Source organism: Chiloscyllium plagiosum, unplaced genomic scaffold (genome assembly GCF_037043375.1).
Source record: "Chiloscyllium plagiosum isolate Xiang-an unplaced genomic scaffold, Cpla_swu_hap1 HiC_scaffold_50, whole genome shotgun sequence".
NCBI lineage: Eukaryota > Metazoa > Chordata > Chondrichthyes > Orectolobiformes > Hemiscylliidae > Chiloscyllium > Chiloscyllium plagiosum.
Window position 1 is genome coordinate 44,059,277 of NW_028270188.1, and position 23,324 is coordinate 44,082,600.

The following is a 23,324-nucleotide window of genomic DNA, read 5'->3' on the forward strand; positions in this document are numbered from 1 at the left end:
TGGAAAAGCGCAGCAGGTCAGGCAGAATCCAGGGAACAGGAGAATCGACGTTTCGGGCATAAGCCCATCTTCAGGAACAAGTTCATACCAACCCCTGCCCAAACCCATGTCCCTCTGACAAATGCATCTCACTCTCGACGCAATTTAGCATGGCCAATCCAACTTTTTTGGATTGTGGGATGAAACCAGAGCACCCGGCAGAAACGCATGCATCCACATGGGGAATGTGCAAACTGCACACAATCACCAAGACAGGAATTGAACCTGGTTCTCCGGCTATGTGAGGCTGCAGAGCTAACCACTGAACGACCGTGCCACACGGCTACTTTTTTGTGTTTATGCGTATATAAAAAGCCGTGGGATTCTCCATAATCCTGTTTACTAACTATTTTCGATGCACTATTTTAGCTCTACTAATTCCTTGCGTAATTTCTTTCATGCTTTCAATATGTTTTTCAAGGACATCATCAGTTCTTTGTCTTACGTCCAACCAGGATCCTGTTATGCTGCTTTTTAAAAAAAATTTACACGATTTCTCACCTTGACATTTGAAGCAAGACACTCCAGACATTAGCCACATGTGGAGAATTACTGCCATGCGGTATTATCATAAACATATTAAATTATTAATAGTATTGACATTGATAGAATGAAGAACAGTAAGAGAATTTCAATGACCATTTTGTCCCAGGATAATTGACTAATTTATATGGTATTGCGACTAATACAAATGTTATTAGATACGAATATAAATGTTCTATATTTTTGATTTTTATGAACTGCTTGAGAATTACACTGGAAATTCTTAAATTATATGCTGAATTATCTGTTAATTTCGAATTTGGCAAATGTTTGAAGTGAATGTGCTGATTCTCATGAGCATTAATATTGACTTGCTCAATGAAGGGTACCTTTGGGGGTCTTTATGCCTTATATTTATTAATGTGCACAATTCGAGAAAATCTATAATGTTGATAATCACTATCTTATTTGGCATGCTAAATTACCATTTTTTCCATTTAACTGTCATTTTCAAGATAGTACGTAGTTAAGCTGCTTCTTTTCCTTTATGCAATCGTTACATAGTAATTCCCAATCAATTGTCAATTGACATTCTGTTTAGGAGCTGCAATATCCATTTTAACATTTAATTGTGATTGCATTCAAAAGTGCATTGGCTGTCATATTCCTTTAAAAATGTCTTATAAACATATTCTCCCAAGTGATGATATCTATATAAATATAGCAATTAAGTGTAAACATGTGTGCTTGTGTATATTTTATTATATCACAATTAGCTAAGAATAAAATATACAAGAATAAAATATACAACAATTGTAAATACATTCTCTATGTAGGTTCTATTTAATATATATATATATCGTGTCTGCTGATGACATTGTTAGAAGTACTTACACAGCTTGATATTGATAAGACGTTTCCACAATATATTTGAGAAAAGGTCATGGAAGCAGAAACTTTAGAGAAAAAAATTAAAAAGTACCATTAATAAGTTTGCAAATGACATCAAGGTTGGTGGTAGTGTGGACAAAGGAGAAGGTTATCAGGGAACACAGCCACATCTCGATCACCTGGGCCAATTGGCTAAGGAATTGCAGATGGAGTTTAATTTGCATGAATGCAATGTGCTGTATTTTGGTCGACCAAACCAAGCAGGACTTGCACAGTCAATGGTATGGTCCTGAGGAAGTGTTACAGAACAAATAGATCTAGACGTATAGATTTATAGCTACTTGAACGTGGAGTCACAGCCAGATAGAGTGGTGAATAGAGCTTTCAGTATGCTTGCTTTCATTGGTCAGACATTGAGAATAGAATTGTGACATCTTGTTGCAACTGCATAAGGCATAAGCAAGGCTACATTTGGAGTCCTGCGTGCAGTCTGGTCTACCTACTAATGAAAGTTTATTACTGAACTAGAAACAGTGCAGAAAAGATTTACTAAGATGATGTAGGACCGAAAGCTTTGAGGTATAAAAGCTTCAGGCGACCGACTGTGTGGAGTTTGCACATTCTCCCCGTATCTGCGTGGGTTTCCTCCTGGTGCTCCGGTTTCCTCCCACAGTCTAAAAATGTGCTGGCTAGGGTGAGTTGGCCATGCTAAATTGCCCGTAGCGTTAGGTATAGGGGAATGGGTCTCGGTGGGTTGCGCTTCAGCGGGTCGGTGTGGACTTATTGGGCCGAAGGGCCTGTTTCCACACTGTAAGCAGTCTAATCTAATCTAATCTAATCTAATCTAATCTAATCTAATCTACTCCAATCTAATCTAATCTTATAATGAGAGACTGAATAGGTTGGGACGTTTTTCCTCTGGAGCGTAGGGTTGACCATATAGAGGCCTATAAAATCATAAGAAACGTAGCTAAGGTAGATATATAACAGTTTTTACTCATGATCAGGGAGTCTAAAACTGAAAGATAAAGGTATAAGGTGAGAAATGAGAGGTATGGAAGGGTCCAGGGTGGGCATTTGTTTTGACTCGGAGGATGGTTAGTGTATGGAACAGTCTGCCAGAAGTCGTTGAGGGGGCTAATCGAATTGCATCATTGAAGAAATATTTGGTAAGTACACGGATTGCATAGGTGTGGAGGGAGATGGACAAAGTGCAGGCAAATGGGACGAGTTCAATTGTGAAAAATTCGGCAGCATGGATAAGTTCAGTCGAAAAGCTTATTTCTTTACTGTAAACTATTATGACTCTATGACTGTAATTCATGATCAGGGGTACAAAGCTGCAGTTGCTGGTGCATGGAATACACAGCAGTAGTGAAGAATGCAATGTGCAGCTTTGAAATATACGGAGGAAAATGTTGGACATGTGTGCTTCTAGGGAAACTATACAATTAATCATTGCTTTATTCCGTTGGTGTTGCCAGAAAACCCGAGATACTAAACAATGGTAACTAATTATCAATTAGAATGAATAATTAATCGGAAAATGATGCTCCCACAATAGCTTTCAATTCTAAGATAATGGTCAGCAGCACTTTCTTTCACAAAATAAAAGCTTTAATTGAAATGAAGCTGAAAACAGTAAATGATAAATTTATGACTCTGTGTATAGTTGTTGATAAGGATTCACTAACTTATAGCCAAAAGAATCTCAAAACACAGTCAATGGAACAATCGATTGATTTTATTAAACAAGGGATGAACACAATTAATTATCTGTTATTTCACTTGCGTGCGTACTGTTTGACATAATCCAATATAACAAGCAACTGCAATTTATAATGTATTCTCTTAAATTTGCACAGTAACAAAAAGTAAACGTTCTACCTGAGCAACAAATGCAAACATCCCTGTATACAAATGCTCTTATGGTTTAATACGATCAATCAACTCATTTCTAATTCAAATTACAAATGATTGACTATTTCTAATACTGTTTAACGCAAGACTACAAGAAAAAAAAAACGATTATTTCCGTCCAACTATACAAAATAAATCAATTTTGAAACCAGTTCAAAAAGGAAAATACTGGTCGAGATTTGTTTCAGTAACTTACAAGCAAGTAGGTAAGATTCTAAACATCACACTGTTTTAACATAATACACCTGATAATGACTTATTATAAAACAACATCAAACAATCAATAACGTACTAATAATCTGAGTTTTTCGTGCAATAATGCGAAAAATATTGTCCATGAAAATTAAGCAGACAACCAGCACCTATTGATAAGGTCAGGCTTGTGATACTTACTATGTCTTGAAAGAACAAGCATATGTTTAGGTTTACCAGCTTAGCTGAAAAACTACCATTTCATGTGCACATGAACATGTACATAATTTGTGACATAGACACTAGGACAAATTTTTGATTGTTGATTTATAGAATAGCTATGTTCTTTTGGCTTGGAAAAGAAGCTGATGACCAATGAGGAACAGTTGACAGTTGATGAGGAACAAGGGCAGACCCGGGAGGGAATGGAACAGACAGTGTGCTCGCTTAGAGTGATTTTAAAAAAAAATTAAAAAGGAAACTGCATGCTGATCGATTTATCTTTGCAAATAGGTGTGTAGGTGGACACTAACATGTAAACAGGAAACCCACAGATGGAACCAACAATTCTGTACTTTCCATCTAGCTATTTTTAATTGCAGCACAAAATTTCCACAGCTATTAACTTTATGCTACCTCAGGTTTTAGCTTCACAAGTAATTTAATTGAGCATATGTCTCGCTTCACTCATGGCAATGAATATCATATCTCTCTGTACTCTTGTCAATCTTTTATCAGGTTAGAGATTCTTTATTTCTATTTTGTGGGGTAAGAACAATGGGAAATCCTGTAAAGTGAAGCATTAAGTGGCTGTATGGTATAACGTTTGTTTTGTGGTGAGCAAGAGGCCGTTCTTACTTTGATTCTTTCGTTGCATCTTTCCATTCTTTCTTTCATATTTCCTTTCTTTCTTTTTTCTTTCTTTCATTCTTCCTTCCTCCCTGTCTTCTTTCTTTTCTTTCTTATGTCCTTTTTTCCTTCCTTTCTTCCTCCCTTTGTTCCACCCTTTGTTTCTTCCTTCCTTTCTTTGTTCCTTTCTTATTTCTCCTGCTATTCACTCAAGTTTAAACCTTAATAATTTACCAATTCTTAAATACCATTGATGGTCATTGAGGAAAAGATGGCACTTTCTCACTTACACCATTAAACTTCTGATAGTACTTATTTCAGTTTAAGCTGACTTCTTCTAATATGCCCTGTTTTCATAGTTGTCGTCTCTCAGACAACGCCTCTGCAGACTCCAGCATTTCAGCATGTCTCGGTTGGAAGCACTGTCAGGATGAACTGTCACACGGGCTGGTATGCAGTGGGAGGTGTTCATTGGTATAAACAGAAAGTGCGAGAAAATCTGCAACTCGTTTACATGGTGAAGAGAATCTCCTATCCAGCTGGGAGATTTTCTGGAGAATTTAATGACAATATGAATATTTATACGCTTGTGATTCACAATGTCCAGAGAAATGATTCTGGTCTGTATTCCTGTGCTGGTAGGAAATCGTACCTTAACCCCTTCAAATTCGGAAATGGGTCGAGACTGCTCATAGCAGGTAAGAACAAAGAAAGATTTACAGAATTCACTAGCAATATTCGGCAATGTTGAACAATAATTTAATTTTACCTCCCAATCTCATCAGGCTCTCCCACCATAGTTCTTTTATCCCCACCGCCGAATGAAACATTTTCTGTGGAAACTGTGCCATTGATGTGTTTAGTGAGCAACGTGATCTCTGACACCCTTCCTATTCACTGGAATATTTCCACTTGGGATTCTGAGAGTTGGACAGAATCTGTGACAGTAGACTCCGCCGGTGCAGATAATATCAGAAGTCATATCATAGTCCCAGCAGGTTGGAAAAATAGCATTGTGTGCGCTTGCTCAGTTCAACTCAACTCAACTACAAGTCGTGTCAGCGAACGTGTTTCGTATCATAGAGGTAAATATTGACTATATCGGTTCACGCTTATGTTTAATACCAACATGGATCTTTATTGTGATCAATATGATCATTAAGGTTGAACGTTCATTCTTTTCATGAACGTTCGGGTATTTACTTCTTCCAAAACACTCAATGTTGTGCTGTTTAACATTCTTGATGTTTATTGGTTGAAGCACACCATTTCTTGTTAGTAGTAGTATTATATTAGTATAATGTATTCAGGAGTCTGAATTTCTGCTGATTACAATAGGAAAATAATTATCTATTCATGCTTTTCTAATTTCCCACCTAATTCATTTGAGTAGTGTTCAGTATTTCATACATTTACATTAGGGAAAACATAATTTAACAAATTGGTGAATACAATTAATAAAACTTAAAAACAGCCTTCCTTAGAAGAGTCCTCCCAAATACCACTTTGATTCAATTATCAACATGTGCACCTGTTCACGCATTCCATTCTCTCATACAGATATAAGAGTGCTCTTTGTCCCATCTCCATTTGGTACATCACACTCATGCCTGTTCATTGCGCTTCAAGTTTGATTAAAACTAAATTCCCCTAATTCACTCCATCACTTCTCTGCTTTGTAATTCTGTGCTTGCATTAATATTTAATGCTCCTGTTATCACTGTTTGACCTTATGTTCCTTTCTGGTTCTTTTTTGTCAACGCAGCAACAAAACACTCTGTTCATCTACAAGCTCAGATTCCGATTTTTCAAGATTTCATGTAGCCTCCTTAATTGATCTTTGAATAAAGCATCAGCTTTTTGCCCAACAATTGTCATTCTAAATCGTAATGCAGCTGGTTAAAATATATAAATTATGACGTGTTAGTTAAGGAACGAAGTTACATTTTTAACACAGTATTTGTTAAACATAGTCACTTGCAGAGTAAAAAGTGCAAAAGAGATGTAACCTGTACAGAATTCCGAAAATTCAGGGTAACTTGCCTTCCAAGATGTTTCAAGAAATACGAAAAGTTGTATGCAGCAAGTAATATAAAATCCAGAATGCAAACACCTAGCATAAATATTTAAATACTAAACTGCTTCATTGATAGAAGTGTTGAGATATCGTTTTAAATGCTATATTACACAATCCGTTGCCGGCTTTGCTGGCAAGACTGACAGGTGCAGTCACCAATTGCTTTGAATAGTCATAGATGGGTCCCTGTGAGCTGTCTGCAAGTGGAGTATGGTTCGGTTGTGGATAATTATTAGTATCTCTGCCTTCTTCAGAGGACGCTGGTTTTCCTTGCCTTTTAATATTTTATGGGAGTTCATCGGTACTGATTCTCCTTCTTCTGGCGTTTACTGTCTACGTGGGTTGGAGCTGCAGGAATTCTGACTCAGGTAGAAACTCTCCTTTGGTGTCATGCATTCATCTCTGTATCCCAGGCTCAGTGTATTCTAAATAAAGAGCTGACATTTTTTACACCAGGAAACGGGAACACGGCTGAGAAATCCACAGATTTTAGACCACGTGATCCAAAGCCGGAGGTAAGTGTATGAACATTCTTTTCTTTACACCTCTCTCTCAATGTATTCTTTCCTTTTGCTTGTTTTCTGCAACACTTATGTGAAATGATCTTGGCCAGAAAAATATACTGAGCATTTAAGAGTGATCAATGCAACTTGGAACAGTTTCCCATTTCTGGAACAACGAATACAACTAAAAATTGTAAATTTGGATATTTAATATCAGTAAATATATGTGTGTATATGTATATATACGCACATACATTCAAAATGCATCTTTAATGCAATGATGACGGGTAGGTATGCTCATACTGTGAAAGGAAAAATGCAGGTTTGACGATTGCTCTTGGACATAAGGAAGACAAAACTAAGATTTAGTTCATGTGATTAATTAGTTTAAACATGTCTTTCGGGGAATAGCGTGAATTTATAAGAATGTGGCAAAATTTTGAGAACTTCATACCTCATATTGTGTTCAACAGGATAATGTTTGCAAGGTTATGTTGTTCTGAAAAAGAACTGTTCTTTTCATGTAAGACTTCCTTCTTTTCTCCCTTCTTGTCTAATTCTATGTTTCCACTAATTTCTCAGCTTCGTCTAATTTTAATAATGATATTATTTACTCCAATTGTGGATTTCACCAGCAGACTGGCATAGTGCTGTTCTGGCTTTGTAAGGGAGACAAAAATAAAATAAAGTCAAGCAGTTTAGAGGTGACACATAAAGGACATGAATGCATCGAATCTTCTCGTCCATTTTTTCCTTCTTTGTTGATGCCGATGCACAGAACGGAAATCATTACAGCCACATGGAGATAAAGATCACTATCGTTTAACTGAAGGAGTTGGGAGTGGGATCAGCTAAAAGTGTAGAATTGCTATGCATTATTCCTATGTCTTTTTGATTGCAGTGGTGTCTGATTTCTTCCATAGACCCTCTACGCTGATTTGGCATTTAATGAAGATCTGATACGTTGATAGATCAAACACGCATAAAGTGAAGAATATGTCCGAGGTTTTCTCCTACTGCAAAGTCACTAAGAAGCTTTCTTTAGTCGTAATTGAAGGATTTTCTTCCTCGAATTTGTGCTGTGCCCATGTATTTTAAGACCCATTCATACCGGCATGGAAATGTAGTTCAAAAGAGAATCCGACACAATTAACACTGAAGTGTCAACCTGTTCTCCCAGATGACGATTTCATTATCACTAATCAATGTAATTCTTAATTGTCACTGAGGAATTCCGAGTTCCAAGTCGGGTTGGTCCACACAGAAGTGATTCAAACTCTACTGAGGACCGCTTTCATTCTTGTTATTGTTTATCTTTGAAGTATGTGCATATTGCTGATAAGATCAAAATTCATTAAGAATCGTCGATGTTCGTTTAGAACTTGGTACCAAGTTTCCCGTGTATGTGCTGTTAATTTTGTAATGACAGGAATATCGAAGTGTCATAAGGCGGCACTGGAAGAATAATTGCATGTTTATAAGTTATTCTGGTGAGAAATTTGGATTCGAACGTCTACTCTGATTTAATTTGCTTTATTGTTGTCAGACGTAACTATGAGGAGAAAGTGAGGTCTGCAGATGCTGGAGATCAGAGCTGAAAATGTGTTTCTGGAAAAGCGCAGCAGGTCAGGCAGCATCCAGGGAACAGGAGGATCGACGTTTCGAGCATAAGCCCTTCTTCCTGAAGAAGGGCTTATGCCCGAAACGTCGATTCTCCTGTTCCCTGGATGCTGCCTGACCTGCAGCGCTTTTCCAGCAACACATTTTCAGCTCAGACGTAACTATGTAAAGTAAAAAGTTTTATTTTGTGAGCCGCACAGGCAGATCATAGCGCATAGGACATACAGATCATAGGGTATTTAAATACATAAAATTGAGGTTTAAAGGTGTGGATGATTTGTAATATATGGGAAGATCAGATCAGCTGTAGAGAGTGCACGAAAAATCGACCGATGTCAAAGCCATTTCCTCGGCTCCTTGGAGCCTGTTAGATTTATCCTGCTAATACCAATTCGGGTTATGCATACTTCTTCTAAATAACATGTGTGATGTCATCGATGCTTAATAAACGAGCATAACCATGCAAAATGACTGCAGACAACCTTGTTCACTCTGTCCGTTCATTTTACCTTTTTGTTTGTCGGTTTAGTTTTAGCTTTTTTTCTGTTTTTCTACTAACTTACCTTCTGGAGAGTGGCGGCAGCGGTATTCGGCTCAATGAATTTGGCTGCCGGTTGATGAGTACGTGCAAAGCAATGGCTGATGGCCTGACCGGGACTTTGGGGGTGTTCCCTATGACCAGAGTGCATATCAAAGTCAATGATGAGGGACTGCATGGACAACGCCTGGATCAGGACTTTCACAGTCCATGTGAGGCACAGGTAATGATACCAGGAGCAAGACTAACGTGGCGATGTAGCTTCTCCCAACATCTGCAGCAAAGTCGAGGCCAGTGGAAATTGAGTCAGTGTGGGAGATTGTTTGCCAAACTGGAGAATGTTGCGCCCTCGTCAGACCTTCAGTCCCAGCAAATCAACATTTAAAAAGGATCATTCAAAAATCAATATCAATTCGATGATCTAACAAAATTCATGCAATGTTTTCCTTTTTATGATATCAAAATATGTACGAGGAAGGTTATCAAATCCTCGATCAGCTGGCGAAGTGAGCTGAGAAATGATAAATGGAGTTTAATATAGATAGGCGTGAGGTCTTGCGTTTTGGAATTTAAAATCAAGGCAGGAATTTCCTGTTGAATGATTGAACCTTAGGGAGTGGAGTATAGCAAAGTGATCTTGGAATTCAGGTGCACTGTTCTCTGAAAGTTGAGTCACAAGTAGACAGAGCAGTGAAGAAGGCTTTTGGTACACTGGCCTTAATCGTTGAGGGCATCGAGTATTGAATTTGGGAAGTTATGTTGCAGTTGTGCAGGACTTTGGGGAGGCCACACTTGAAATATTGCGTTCAGTGTTGGTAACTTTACTACAGGAAGAATGTTATTAAACTGTAAAGATTAAAAAAATATGTTGAAAGGACTCAACAGCGTGAGTTGCATGGAGAATTAGGACTTTTTGTTTGAAGCATAGGAGGCTGAGGAGGGCTTTTATAGAAGTGCATGTGATAATGAGATTCATGGACAGGGTGAATGCACTCACTATTTTTCCCAGTGTTGTGGAATCGATGAATAGAGGGCATCAGTTTTAGGCAAGAATAAAAGACTAACTGAGGGGCAACTTTTTTTACACAGAAGATGGTGTCCATGTACAATGAGCTGCCACTGGAAATGGTTGAGGCGGGTACAGTAACAACACTTAAAAGTCATTTGGAAAGATACACGAAAAGGAAATATTTGGAAGGATATGTGCAGAGTGCAGAGAAGTGGGCGGAGGGTTGGTGGACAGTTTGGTCAGCATGTACCAGTTTGTGCTTCCGGACCTGTCTCCGTGCTGTTGGACTGTATGACTCGAAATGAAAATGAAACAGCTTGAAACACAGTTAAAAGCAGAGGGGAAAAAATAAAAAGAAGGATAGCTCTCGCAGCAGAAAGGAAAATTGAGAGGGGGAGGAGAGAATGGAGGATGAAAGTGAGAGTTTGAACTTTAGATGTTGGGAACGAAAGAGGAAAAGCTGATCTAAAATGGTGCAGGTAGAAAGTAGTAGTCGTGGTGAGGACAGAGATGACGAAAAAAAACATTGCTTACCAGGGGTAAGCAATGGGGTTCAGGCCTCTGGCACGGAGCCTGTCCCCGTTGCTCAGAAGGGAAGGGTGGAGAAGAGCAGAGCAATAGTTATTGGGGACTCGATAGTTCGGGGCACAGATAGGCGGTTTTGTGGGGGCGAGAGAGACTCACGTTTGGTATGTTGCCTCCCAGGTGCAAGGGTACGTAACGTCTCTGATCGTGTTTTCCGGGTCCTTAAGGGGGAGGGGGAGCAGCCCAAAGTCGTGGTCCACATTGGCACCAAGGACATAGGTAGGAAGAGGGCTGAGGATGTTAGGCAGGCTTTCAGGGAGCTAGGTTGGAAGCTCAGAGTTAGAACAAACAGAGTTGTTGTCTCTGGTTTGTTACCCGTGCCACGTGATAGAGAGTCAAGGAATAGGGAGAGAGAACAGTTAAATGCGTAGCTACAGGGATGGTGCAGGAGGGAGGGATTCCGGTATCTGGATAACTGGGGTTCTTTCTGGGGAAGGTGGGACCTCTATAAACAGGATGGTCTACACCTGAGGGGCACCAGTATCCTTGGGGGGAGGTTTGCTAGTGCTCTTGGGGGGGATTTAAACTAACTCTGCAGGGGCATGGGAGCCTAGACTGCAGCTTTAGGGTGCAGGACCTGGAGTATAGGGAGGTTAGGAACATAGCATCAATCTCAAAGGAGGGTGCCTGTAAACAGGAAAGTGGCTTGAAGTGTGTGTACTTCAATGCAAAAAGTATAAGAAATAAGGTAGGTGAACTTGCAGCGTGGGTTGGTGCCTGGGATTTCGATGTTGTGGCTATTACAGAGACATGGGTAGAACAGGGACAGGATTGGCTGTTGCAGGCTCCAGGGTTTAAATGTTTTAGTAGCGTCAGAGGTGGGGGTAAAAGAGGGGGCGGTGTGGCATTGCTTGTCAAAGATAGTATTACAGCGGTGGAAAGGACGATGGATGAAGACTCGCCATCTGAGGTAGTTTGGGCTGAAGTTAGGAATAGGAAAGGTGAGGTCACCCTGTTAGAAGTTTTCTACAGGCCTCCTAATAGTCCTAGAGACGTAGAAGAAAGGATTGCGAGGATGATTCAGGAGAAGAGTGAAAGTAATAGGGTGGTTGTTATGGGGTCTTTAACTTTCCTGATATTGACTGGGAAAACTATAGCTCGAGTTCGTTAGATGGGTCGGTGTTTGTCCAATGTGTGCAGGAGGGTTTCCTGACATAATATGTAGACAGGCCAACAAGAGGTGAGGCCATACTGGATTTTGTTCTGGATAACGAACCAGGCCAGGTGTTAGAATTGGAGGGAGGTGAGCACTTTGGGGACAGTGACCAAAATTCGGTAACTTTTAATCCAGTGGTGGAGAGGTATAAGTGTGCACTGCAGGGCAAGAATTATAGCTGGGGGCAGGGAAATTATGATGTGGTGAGGCACGACTTAGGATGCGTGGCTTGGAAAAGTAGGCTTCAAGGCAAGGACACAATTGATATGTGGAGCTTGTTCAAGGAGCAACTATTGAGTGTCCTTGATAAGTATGTACCTGTCAGGCAGGGAGGAAAGGATCGTGTGAGGGAGCCGTGGTTTAATAAGGAATTGGAATCCCTTGTTAAATGGAAGAGGGCGGCCAATGTAAAGATGAGGCGTGAAGGTTCAATTGGGGCGAATGAGAGTTATAAGGTAGCCAGGAAGGATCTTAAGAGAGAGCTAAGAGCAGCAAGGAGGGGACACGAAAAGTCCTTAGTTGGTAGGAGTAGGGAAAACCCTAAGGCTTTCTATAGGTATGTCAGGAATAAAAGAATGACTAGGGTAGGAATAGGTCCAGTCAAGGATAGTAGTGGGAAGTTGCGTGTGCAGGCTGAAGAGATTGGGGGGAAGACACTGAACACCAGAGACCCGGGTTCAATTCCCGCCTCAGGCAACTGACTGTGTGGAGTTTTCACATTCTCCCCGTGTCTGCGTGGGTTTCCTCCGGGTGCTCCGGTTTCCTCCCACAGACCAAAAATGTGCAGGTTAGGTGAATTGGCCATGCTAAATTGCCCGTAGTGTTAGGTGAAGGGATAAATGTAGGGGAATGGGTCTGGGTGGGTTTCGCTTCGGCGGGTCGGTGTGGACTTGTTGGGCCGAAGGGCCTGTTTCCACACTGTGAGTAATCTAATCTAATTGTATTCACTCAGGAACAGGACATTGTTGCCGATGTGAATACTGAGTCGCAATTAATTAGAATGGACGGCTTTGAGGTATGTAGGGAAGAGGTGTTGGAAATTCTGGAATGGGTAAAAATAGATAAGTCCCCTGGGCCTGATGGCATTTATCCTAGGATTCTCTGGGAAGCAAAGGAGGAGATTGCGGAGCCATTGGCCTTGATTATTATGTCCTCGTTGTCTACAGGAATAGTGCCAGAAGACTGGAGGATAGCAAATGTGGTTCCCTTGTTCAAGAAGGGGAGTAGGGATAACCCTAGTAACTATAGGCCGGTGAGTCTCACTTCTGTTGTGGGCAAAGTCTTAGAGAGAATTGTTAGGGATAGGATTTCTGAACATCTGGATGGGAATAATGTGATCAAGGATAGTCAGCATGGTTTTGTGAAGGGAAGGTCGTGCCTCACAAACCTTATTGAATTCTTTGAGAAAGTGACTAAGGAGGTGGATGAGGGTAAAGCGGTAGATGTGGTGTATATGGATTTTAGTAAGGCGTTTGATAGGGTTCCTCATGGTAGGCTACTACAAAAAGTACGGAGGTATGGCATTGAGGGTGAGTTGGAGGTTTGCATTAGGAATTGGCTGGCTGGAAGAAGACAGAGGGTAGTAGTTGATGGTAAAGGTTCGTCTTGGAGTGCAGTTACTAGCGGTGTTCTGCAAGGATCTGTTTTGGGACCATTGCTGTTTGTCATTTTTATAAATGACCTGGAGGAGGGGCTAGAAGGTTGGTTGAGCAAGTTTGCGGATGATACGAAGGTCGGTGGAGTTGTTGACAGTGAGGAAGGATGTGTTAGGTTACAGCGGGATATAGATAAGCTACAGAGCTGAGCAGAAAGGTGGCAAATGGAGTTCAATGTAGGTAAGTGTGAGGTGATTCACTTTGGTAAGAGTAACAAAAAGATGGGGTACTGGGCTAATGGTCGGATACTTGGTAGTGTGGATGAGCAGAGGGATCTTGGTGTCCAAGTACACAGATCTCTGAAAGTTGCCACCCAGGTACATAGTGCGGTGAAGAAGGCTTATGGCGTACTGGGTTTTATTGGTAGAGGAATTGAGTTCCGCAATCCTGAGGTCATGTTGCAGTTGTATAAGACTCTGGTGCGGCCGCATCTGGAGTGTTGTGTGCAGTTTTGGTCGCCATACTATAGGAAGGATGTGGAGGCACTGGAACGGGTGCAGAGGAGGTTTACCAGGATGCTGCCTGGTATGGTAGGAAGATCGTATGAGGAAAGGCTGAGGCACATGGGACTGTTTTCATTGGAGAAAAGAAGGTTTAGTCGTGACTTGATAGAGGTGTACAAGATGATTAGGGGTTTAGATCGGCTTCACCATGAGAACCTTTTCCACGTATGTAGTCAGCTATTAGGAGGGGACATAGTTTTAAATTAAGGGGTATTAGGTATAGGACAGATGTTCGGGGTAGATTCTTTACTCAGCGAGTCGTGAGTTCATGGAATGCCCTGCCAGTAGCAGTGGTGGACTCTCCCTCTTTATGGGCATTTAAACGGGCATTGGATAGGCATATGGAGGATAGTGGGCTAGTGGAGGTTCGGTGGGCTTGGATCGGCGCAACATCGAGGGCCAAAGGGCCTGTACTGCGCTATATTTTTCTATGTTCTATTGTAGCCAAAGAACTTTTGGGGACCTCTTTGAAGGGTCAAAGTGTTCGGAAATTTTGATGAGAAGGAAGTAGAAGCGTTTTCGTTTCATTTGAGAAAGTGACTGAACAAATGAAATGGCCGGCATCCATTTGGATCATGTTAATTCAAACAAAGTTGACAGCTAGAGCTCGTGTGGTGTTTGCATCGTTATCAGAGGACGTATTTGGGGAGTATGATGAGGCGAAAAAAGACGTCTGAAGTTCAAATGAACTTGTGCAGAAAGCCTGGAGACAATATTTTAGAAATTTAAGGACAGAACTTGTTCAAACGTAGATGGAGTTTGAAAGCATCCAACAAGGTCACTTTAATTGTGGAAAAGTGCATTGAAAGTAAATCAGACATATGATCCTCTTTTAGAGACTGTTAATTTGGAGGAGTTCAAAAATTCACTTTCTGGAATATTGTGGACTCGGGACGATGAGCACAGTTAGAAGTGCAAGTTTCGCAGAAGAAATGGCAAATGATTATGAATTAGCTCATAAATCCAAGTTTATTTTCCGACATCAATTTCAATCTGTGCTAGTCGTAAATTGTGGAAAAGCGAAATCCTCAGGTGCTGAGGGCAAAAATAGTAAGGATAGTTTACCACAAACTAAAAAGTAAACCGATGAGTCGGGAAAGAGAAGTGAAAAACCTCAGGTGTTTTGGCTGTCATAAAGTAGGACACATGAAGTCGCCATATTGGTGGTTTAACGAAGCACTGTTCAAGCAGATATGGTAAATAGTGGGATTTAGGAAAATGGTGATTACCATACATATGGAAATCGAAGAACGGCAAAAGGCTGGTCAGGTGTTGGTTTTTACGGAAGTATCAGATCTCTTTTTAAAAAGATCTGTTTAGGACAGGTTTACTCATGGGTACCAATAGCTGTAGGTGAAAAAAAATAGCATTTTAAGAGATACAGGTGTAAGTCAATCTGTCCCAGCGAGAAATGAGGAGTTATGCACTCTGGAAGAAGTATTGTCAGAAAAGGTGGCAATATGTGTAGAAGAGTAGTCCTCCATTACATAAAGTGATATTGGAGAGTCTGGAAAAAAGTGGTGAATTGGTTGATTGTCAGAGCAAAAGTGAAATTCTGTTCTGAAAATACAGTCTCCTTGGAAATGATCTTGCTGGATCATGAGTGTGAGCAATGTATTGAAAAGCAAGTGGAAAATTAAGGAAGTATTGTATAGCATGGGATTTTAACTGGCTCCGTGGTAAAACTGTCCCCAAGACCTCAGGTTGAATTAGGAAGAAATATTAAGAAATAAAGATATTGATTACCGAAAACTACGTTTGATCAAATGTTTGAGACAAAATGAAGAGGAACAGTTGAAAGACAAAGTAGGTATTTCTTCTAATTCAGGGAAGTTAGCTGCATTACAAAAAAAAGATGAAAAACTCAATTAGTTATGTCAAAAGACGTACACTGAAAATGAACCTGGAATGTGACTCTTTTGAAACTGAATTCTCGATGAGAAAATTGAGACGATTACATATTCACAATAATGACAAATGGGCAGGAGTTTGGAAGTATTACTGCTGTTCGATTATAGAAATAAAATGTTGTGAATGCTTTATGCAAAAAAGGCATCAGCAGGTGGTCATTTGTGTGAGACGCTCGCAATATAATAAATTTCCATCCCAGTCAAATTCTGAAGCAGCGAATTTTATTGAAACATTCTTGCAAGAAGGGGTGCCTAGCCACACCGATCCAGAAATTACTCCACAATTTATACAGTTTAATTATCGAGATTGACTGCATGCTCAAACGCTACATAATTGAAGTATGTTGCTGTAAGTGGAGCACATCGTGATGGGAGCAAAACCAACGCATGATTACCCAAAATTAAAAGGCTTTATGAAATCTGATTTTTGACACATTCCACTAATGGAAGACTGTGTTAAGAAGGTGGGACAAGCAATTTATATTTCGAAGCTGCAGTTACTCAAAGGATACTTGTAGGTAAAATTATGTGAGAGAGCGAAGGAAATTTCAACTTCTAAGATACTGAATGATCTCTGCTAGTTTATGTTTATGCTATTTAGTATGAGAAATGCACCAGCAACCATTTAAAGTCTAAACATTAAAGACATTTCGGGATTATCCAATTGTGTGGTGTACATAGAAAATTTAATGCTTTTGCGTCACACATAAAAGGAACATTGGGAACATGCATCATAATTGTTTGAGCGTCTTCAGAAGGCAGGCTTGGTGATAAACTCGGAGACAGTGAGGGCTGCAGGTGCTGGAGATCAGAGTTGAGAGTGTGTTGTGGAAAAGCACAGCAGGTCAGGCAGCATCGACGATCAGGAAAATCGATGTCTCGGGTCAGAGCTCTTCATCAGTCATGAGCTCATTCGTGATAAACTCACTGAGAGTGAGTTCGCAAAATCCCAAATTCTTTAGACATGTGGCTGGATGTGAAAACAATGAACATTGGAGAATTTCCCATACCATGAGAAAAAGGGAAGTGCAATGATTCCGTGGACTGGATTTTTTTTAATCAAACATCCGTGCCAGATTTTAGCAACATTTTTGCTTCACCGACTCACTTGTTGAAATATTGCAGAAAATTTCAGTGGATTGAAAAATGTCAGAGCCATTTTTCAGCCTGAGATCTGTGTTAACCATTGTCCCTAATTAGTCAAAGACATTCAAAGTGCTTGCTGATGCGAGTCTTTTGAGTGTCAGTGCTGTAATCTTGCAAGATGACAATGAAATGATGGGAAGACCCATTGGGTATTCTTCCTGAAAGTTCAATATTCATCAATAGAAATATTACAAAATTCAAAAGGTGATGTCGAGTTTGATGTTGGCGCTGCAACTTGTCAATGTTTCTGTGGCTAGAAATGTGGCAGAGCTAATTGTATTTCGTGATCATAAAGTCTTAACGTATTTGCATGCTTTAGACGAAGTGTATCTTTGCAACTATTTAATTTGCAAATTATATATGAGGTAGGACGAGAGAACATAATTGCTGTCACATTGTCGTGACTTTGATGAAGGAAGGCAACTGTGCTTGGTGGCGAATGAAACAGACTAAATGGACTATATTAAATGTTTGAGGAGAAAGTGAGGTCTGCAGATGCTGGAGATCAGAGCTGAAAATGTGTTGCTGGAAAAGCGCAGCAGGTCAGGCAGCATCCAGGGAACAGGAGAATCGACGTTTCGGGCATAATTCCTGAAGAAGGGCTTATGCCCAAAACGTCGATTCTCCTGTTCCCTGGATGCTGCCTGACCTGCTGCGCTTTTCCAGCAACACATTTTCAGCTCTATTAAATGTTTGAATGCTAATGATCAATGTAATGTATATGTACATGTATCATAGTGTACTAACAGCAGAAGACTAAAGGTATTTTTTTGAAATGAAGCTACCTTTGGATATTTATTTCAATGCGTTCGAGGTGGTGGTTATAATGATACTAGGCTTTTAGAGGTGTACTTTGTTCATTTTAAAAGAAGGGTTTTGAGTCAGAGGTAAGGAGATTCTCTTCCCAGTCAGTAAATGAAACAGTTTATGTGGCCGTGAGCTTTCCTTCAATTTTAGAACAATAAAAGCAGCAGGAATGAGTGGTTTAACCACGTTTATACCTAATATTTCTGTTATTTCTGGGGTTTTGAAGTTTGTTGTGAAACCTAGAGTTCTTCCTTTGTGCCCAATATTTTTCTTGGTATTCTGTTTTCCTGGACTGGAGACACATCACATATAACAGAATCAATTTGTTAGGTTTTGCCTTTACCAAGTGTGTGTTTATGAGAATTTACTGTATTGGAACAATTGCTATTTATTAATCATATGCTCTGTTACTCTAAAACTGAACAATAGAGTTACGTTTGACCAATCCTTCATTCTTTTGTTTGTATTTAACGAGGTGTAACAATAACGTGTACTGCATTTTTCCAAACATTTGTAGCTTGGTTTGTGAATGAGGTCGTCGATTCGTTTGCAGTACTGGTGCCGTTTTCTGCAGACGTTATTCGGTCGCTTGGTGACATTGTCAGTTCCTGCTGGAACAGTGTCGGTGGTCTATCCAATATGTCTTTTTATTTTTGGTGCTTACGTTTCTGTATGTGCATGGTTTGTGTATGGCGAGCAGTTGTTAATGTGTTTATGGATTGAGTTTCAGTTGGATAGCCAGGATTTAAGGAATTCTCTCAAGCGACGCTGTTTAGACTGTGCTAAGATGGTCACATTTTCTCATTTGACTTCGTATCTTTCATTGTCTGTGTGACTGGAAATGAGAGAGTACTGGTCGTGTCTGGCAGTGATGAGGTATTGTTCATGCACTCGTGTGGTAGTTGTTCTTCCTGTTTGCCCTATGCCATGTTTTCTCACATTTTTTTGCAGAACATCTTGTCGATAACGTTCGTGCTGTTGGGTGTGGTTGTCGGCTTTTAACATTTGTGTGGAAATGGTGGAAGGTGTTTGCTAATTTGTGGATTCCTAGGGATCTGAGTAGCTGGGTGGTCATTTCTGATTTTTCTTTGTTGTATGGTATGTTCACTATCGTGCTTGGTCGAACACTGTTTTCTTCTTTGGCTTGTTATGTAAGTATTGGAGGATAATATTATTCTAGTAATTGTTTTACTTAAATCCCTTAAATAGGTGATCCTGTCCTGCCGTCTGGAGTTCTTGTTTGTTGCAGTGTATCCTTGCTCTTTTATCTACTATTCTAATGCAGCGTTCTTTTGGGGGGCTGGCTTGGTTGCTGTTATACTGTAGTATGTGTTTGGTTTTCTTCCTGTACACACTGGTCTGGAGTTCATTGGTAGATATGCGTTCCATGAATATATTCAGGAAGGGGAGTTTTCCTGTTACTCAGTGAACTTTATTCCAGTGATGATGTTATTGCTGTGGTGGAGGGTTTCTACTAATTAGTGATGACAAAGGTTATCATCTACATAGCGGATCCAGAGTTTGAGTTGGATGTGGAGGAGGGCTGTCCATTCTCAGCGTTGCTTTACTGCTTCCACCATCAGTCCTGATATTGGTGACTGTATTGGTGCACTGTTGATTTGTCCGTGCACCTGTCCATTGAATGTAAATTTGGAACTGAAGCAGAGCTCCAATCGTTTTAGCATGTTGTTTTTGTTGATGAGGCTGGTGCCGTCGGGTGTCCCAGTAACGATTTTGTCCAATTATGTGATAATAGTACTTTTGGCTAGGTCGATGGCTACCAATGGGAAGAGTGTTTTTACATCAAATGAAATCATGGTTTAGTACTCCTTTATTCTGGAGTTTCTGATGAAGTTAAGTAACACTTGAGTAGAGTGAATGGAGTGGATGGAGAAATCTGTTAGGAGTTTTCGTCTTATTTACAACTCCCTGGCTAGCAGGTAGTTATGTGTCCTTGAGATAGGTCTGAGTGAGCTCCTGTTTTGTGTACCTTGTGAGGTCTGTAGAATCAGGGTGTGTTGGATGTGTCGGGTTTGAACTTTTGTAAGTCTGTTTAGCTCATGTCTCCTGCGCTGTTCAGTTGCTTCATTGTCATGATAATTCTGTTCTCGAGTTGTGGGGTCGGAACTATCACTACCTGTACGTAAATAGTGGTCTCGCCAAGTAGTTCATTTCCTTTCTCCATGAAGTGGTCTTTGTTCAGCATTATTATCATCCTTCCTTTGTCCACTTGGTGTATAATTATGTTCGTGGTTTTTTGAGTTACTTCCCGGCTATCCTGTCTTCTGTAATGATTGTTTTCAAATTTCTTTTTCTGCTTAGAGTCGGGTCTATCTGCTTTCTGATAATCTGTTGTGTTTCTCCATCCACTCCACTGTCTTTCAATTTGGCTTCTAGTACTATTAGGAAATTAGTTTATCTGGCTTTTCCACGTACCAGGATTGACTTTTTCAGGTCTGTGAGTGGTCTGTCTGAGAGGTTCTTTATCCATGTCTCTGCTTTGTCTGAATGGTTGTTGTGGTGAGTTGTGGAGGTTTCTGCTTTTCGTGCTTCTATTTTCCTACTTCTGGTCCTGTGTTGTGGTAATGATGGCTTCTTCTAATGGAGTGGTCCACTTGGTGTCGGTGATGTTGGAGTACAGAGTTTGATTGGGTGCAATTTCCTGTTCACATTTGGGGAGATGGTTATGTACACCTGTGATCATAACCCTTAGCATTTTGCGGCCATTCTGTTCTGCCGTTCTTAGAACATAGAACGTTACAGCGCAGTACAGGCCCTTCGGCCCTCGATGTTGCGCCGACCTGTCATACCAATCTGAATTCGATCTAACCTGCACTATATCCATGTACGTCCATATGCTTAGAACATAGAACAGTACAGCACAGAACAGGCCCTTCAGCCCACGATGTTGTGCCGACCATTGATTCTCGTGTATGCACCCTCAAATTTCTGTGACCTTGCTTCCACAACTACTGCTGGCAACACATTTCATGCTCTCACAACTCTCTGTGTAAACAACCCGCCTCTGGCATCCCCTCTATACTTTCCTCCAACCAGCTTAAAACTATGATCCCTCGTGTTAGCCATTTCTGCCCTGGGAAATAGTCTCTGGCTATCGACTCTATCTATGCCTCTCATTATCTTGTATACCTCAATTAGGTCCCCTTTCCTCCTCCTTTTCTCCAATGAAAAAAGTCCGAGCTCAGTCAATCTCTCTTCATATGATAAGCCCTCCAGCCCAGGCAGCATGCTGGTAAACCTCCTCTGAACCCTCTCCAAAGCATCCACATCTTTCCTATAATAGGGTGACCAGAACTGGATGCAGTATTCCAAGTGCGGTCTAACCAAAGTTTTATAGAGCTGCAACAAGATCTCACGACTCTTACACTCAATACCCCTGTTAATGAAAGCCAAAACACCATATGCTTTCTTAACAACCCTGTCCACTTGGGTGGCCATTTTAAGAGCTCTATGTACCTGAACACCAAGACCCCTCTGTTCCTCCACACTGCCAAGAATCGTATCCTTAATCCTGTACTCAGCTTTCAATTTCGACCTTCCAAAATGCATCACCTCGCATTTATCCAGGTTGGGGCTCCATCTGCCACCTCTCAGCCCATCTCTGCATTCTGTCAATGTCCCGCTGCAGTCTACAACAGTCGTCTATACTGTCAATGACACCTCCAACTTTTGTGTCGTCTGCAAACGTGCTGACCCATCCTTCAATCCCCTCATCCAAGTTATTAATAAAAATTACAAACAGTAGAGGCCCAAGGACAGAGCCCTGTGGAACACCAGTCACTACTGACTTCCAGGCAGAATATTTTCCTTCTACTGCCACTCGCTGTCTTCTGTTGGCCAGTCAATTCTGTATCCAGACAGCTAAGTTCCCCTGTATCCCATTCCTCCTGACCTTCTGAATGAGCCTACCATAGGAGACCTTATCAAATGCCTTGCTGAAGTCCATATACACCACATCCACAGCTCGACCCTCATCAACGTTTCTAGTCACATCCTCAAAGAACTCGATAAGGTTTGTGAGGCATGACCTGCCCCTCACAAAGCCGTGTTGACTGCATTTAATCAATCCATACTCTTCCAGATGGTCATAAATCCTATCACTCAGAATCCTTGCTAACAGCTTGCAGACGTGAGACTTACTGGTCTGTAATTGCCGGGAATTTCCGTATTTCCTTTCTTGAAGAGAGGAATTACATTTGCCTCTCTCCAGTCCTCAGGTACGACTTTAGTGGAGAGCGAGGATGCAAAGATCTTCGCAAGTGGCGAAGCAATTGCATTTCTCGTTTCCCAAAGCAGCCGAGGACAAATCCGGTCCGGGCCTGGCAACTTGTTAATCTTAATGTTTAACAAAATTTCCAGCACAATTGCTTATCCAATGACGACTTAAAGGTACATAAATTTGGAGAATCTACTACCGTTGCAGCAAAGCATTCCATACTCTTACTACTCTCTGAGTAAAGAAACTACCTCTGACGTCTGTCCTATATCGATCACCCCTCAATTGAAAGCTGTGTCCCCTTGTGCTCGCCGTCACCATTCTTGGAAAATGTCTCTCCCTGTCCACCCTTTCTAACCCACTGATTATCTTCTCTGTCTCTATTAAGTCACCTCTCAACCTTCTTCTCTCTAACGAAAACATCCTCAAGTCCCTCAGCCTTTCCTCGTAAGGCGTTCCCTCCATACCAGGCAACATCCTAGTAAATCTCCTCTGCACCCTTTCCAAAACTTCCACATCCTTCTTATAATGTGGTGACCAGAACTGTACACAATACTCCAAGTGCAGCCGCACTAGTGTTTTGTACAGCTGCAGCATAATCTCATGGTTCCGGAACTCGATACCTCTATTAATAAAAGCTAAAACACTGTATGCCTTCTTAACAACCCTGTCAACCTGGGTGACAACTTTCAAGGATCTGTGTACCTGGACACCGAGATCTCTCTGCTCATCTACACTACCAAGAACCTTACCATTCGCTCAGTATTTTGCATTTCGTTTACTCCGACCAAAGTGAGTCACCTCACACTTGTCCGCATTAAACTCCATTTGCCACCTCTCAGCCCAGCTCTGCAGCTTATCTATGTCTCTCTGTAACCTACAATATCCTTCGTCACTATCCACAACTTCACCGACCTGAGTGTCGTCTGAAAATTTACTAACCCACCCTTCTACGCCGTCATCCAGGTCATTTATAAAAATGATGAATACAGTATACCTTGCAGTACACCACTGGTAGCTGGACTCCAGGATGAACATTTCCCATCAACCACCGAGCTTTGTCTTCTTTTAGCAAGCCAATTACTGATCCAAACTGCTATATTTCCCATAATCCCATTCCCCCGCAGTTTGTACAATAGCCTACTGTGGGGAACCTTATAGAACGCCTTGCTGAAATCCATATACACCACATCAACCGGTTTAC

General features: G+C 40.9%; 1 protein-coding gene across 2 annotated transcripts; it reads left to right on the forward strand.

Annotated features, from left to right (window-relative positions):
- The first annotated feature begins 2,474 nt into the window (after positions 1-2,474).
- LOC122552426 (immunoglobulin kappa light chain-like) lies at positions 2,475-8,559 on the forward strand. 2 transcript variants are annotated; one of them, XM_087984959.1, is made up of 6 exons: positions 2,475-2,582; positions 4,734-5,072; positions 5,160-5,459; positions 6,706-6,819; positions 6,908-6,966; positions 7,878-8,559. In XM_087984959.1, the coding sequence occupies exons 2-6, from the start codon at positions 4,805-4,807 to the stop codon at positions 7,920-7,922; spliced, it is 786 nt and encodes a 261-aa protein (XP_087841085.1). In that variant the 5' UTR covers positions 2,475-2,582; positions 4,734-4,804; the 3' UTR covers positions 7,923-8,559. The 2 variants fall into 2 exon arrangements, with proteins under 2 accessions (XP_087841085.1, XP_043551089.2); XM_043695154.2 differs by lacking the exon at positions 2,475-2,582 and adding an exon at positions 4,138-4,263.
- Positions 8,560-23,324: the final 14,765 nt, after the last annotated feature.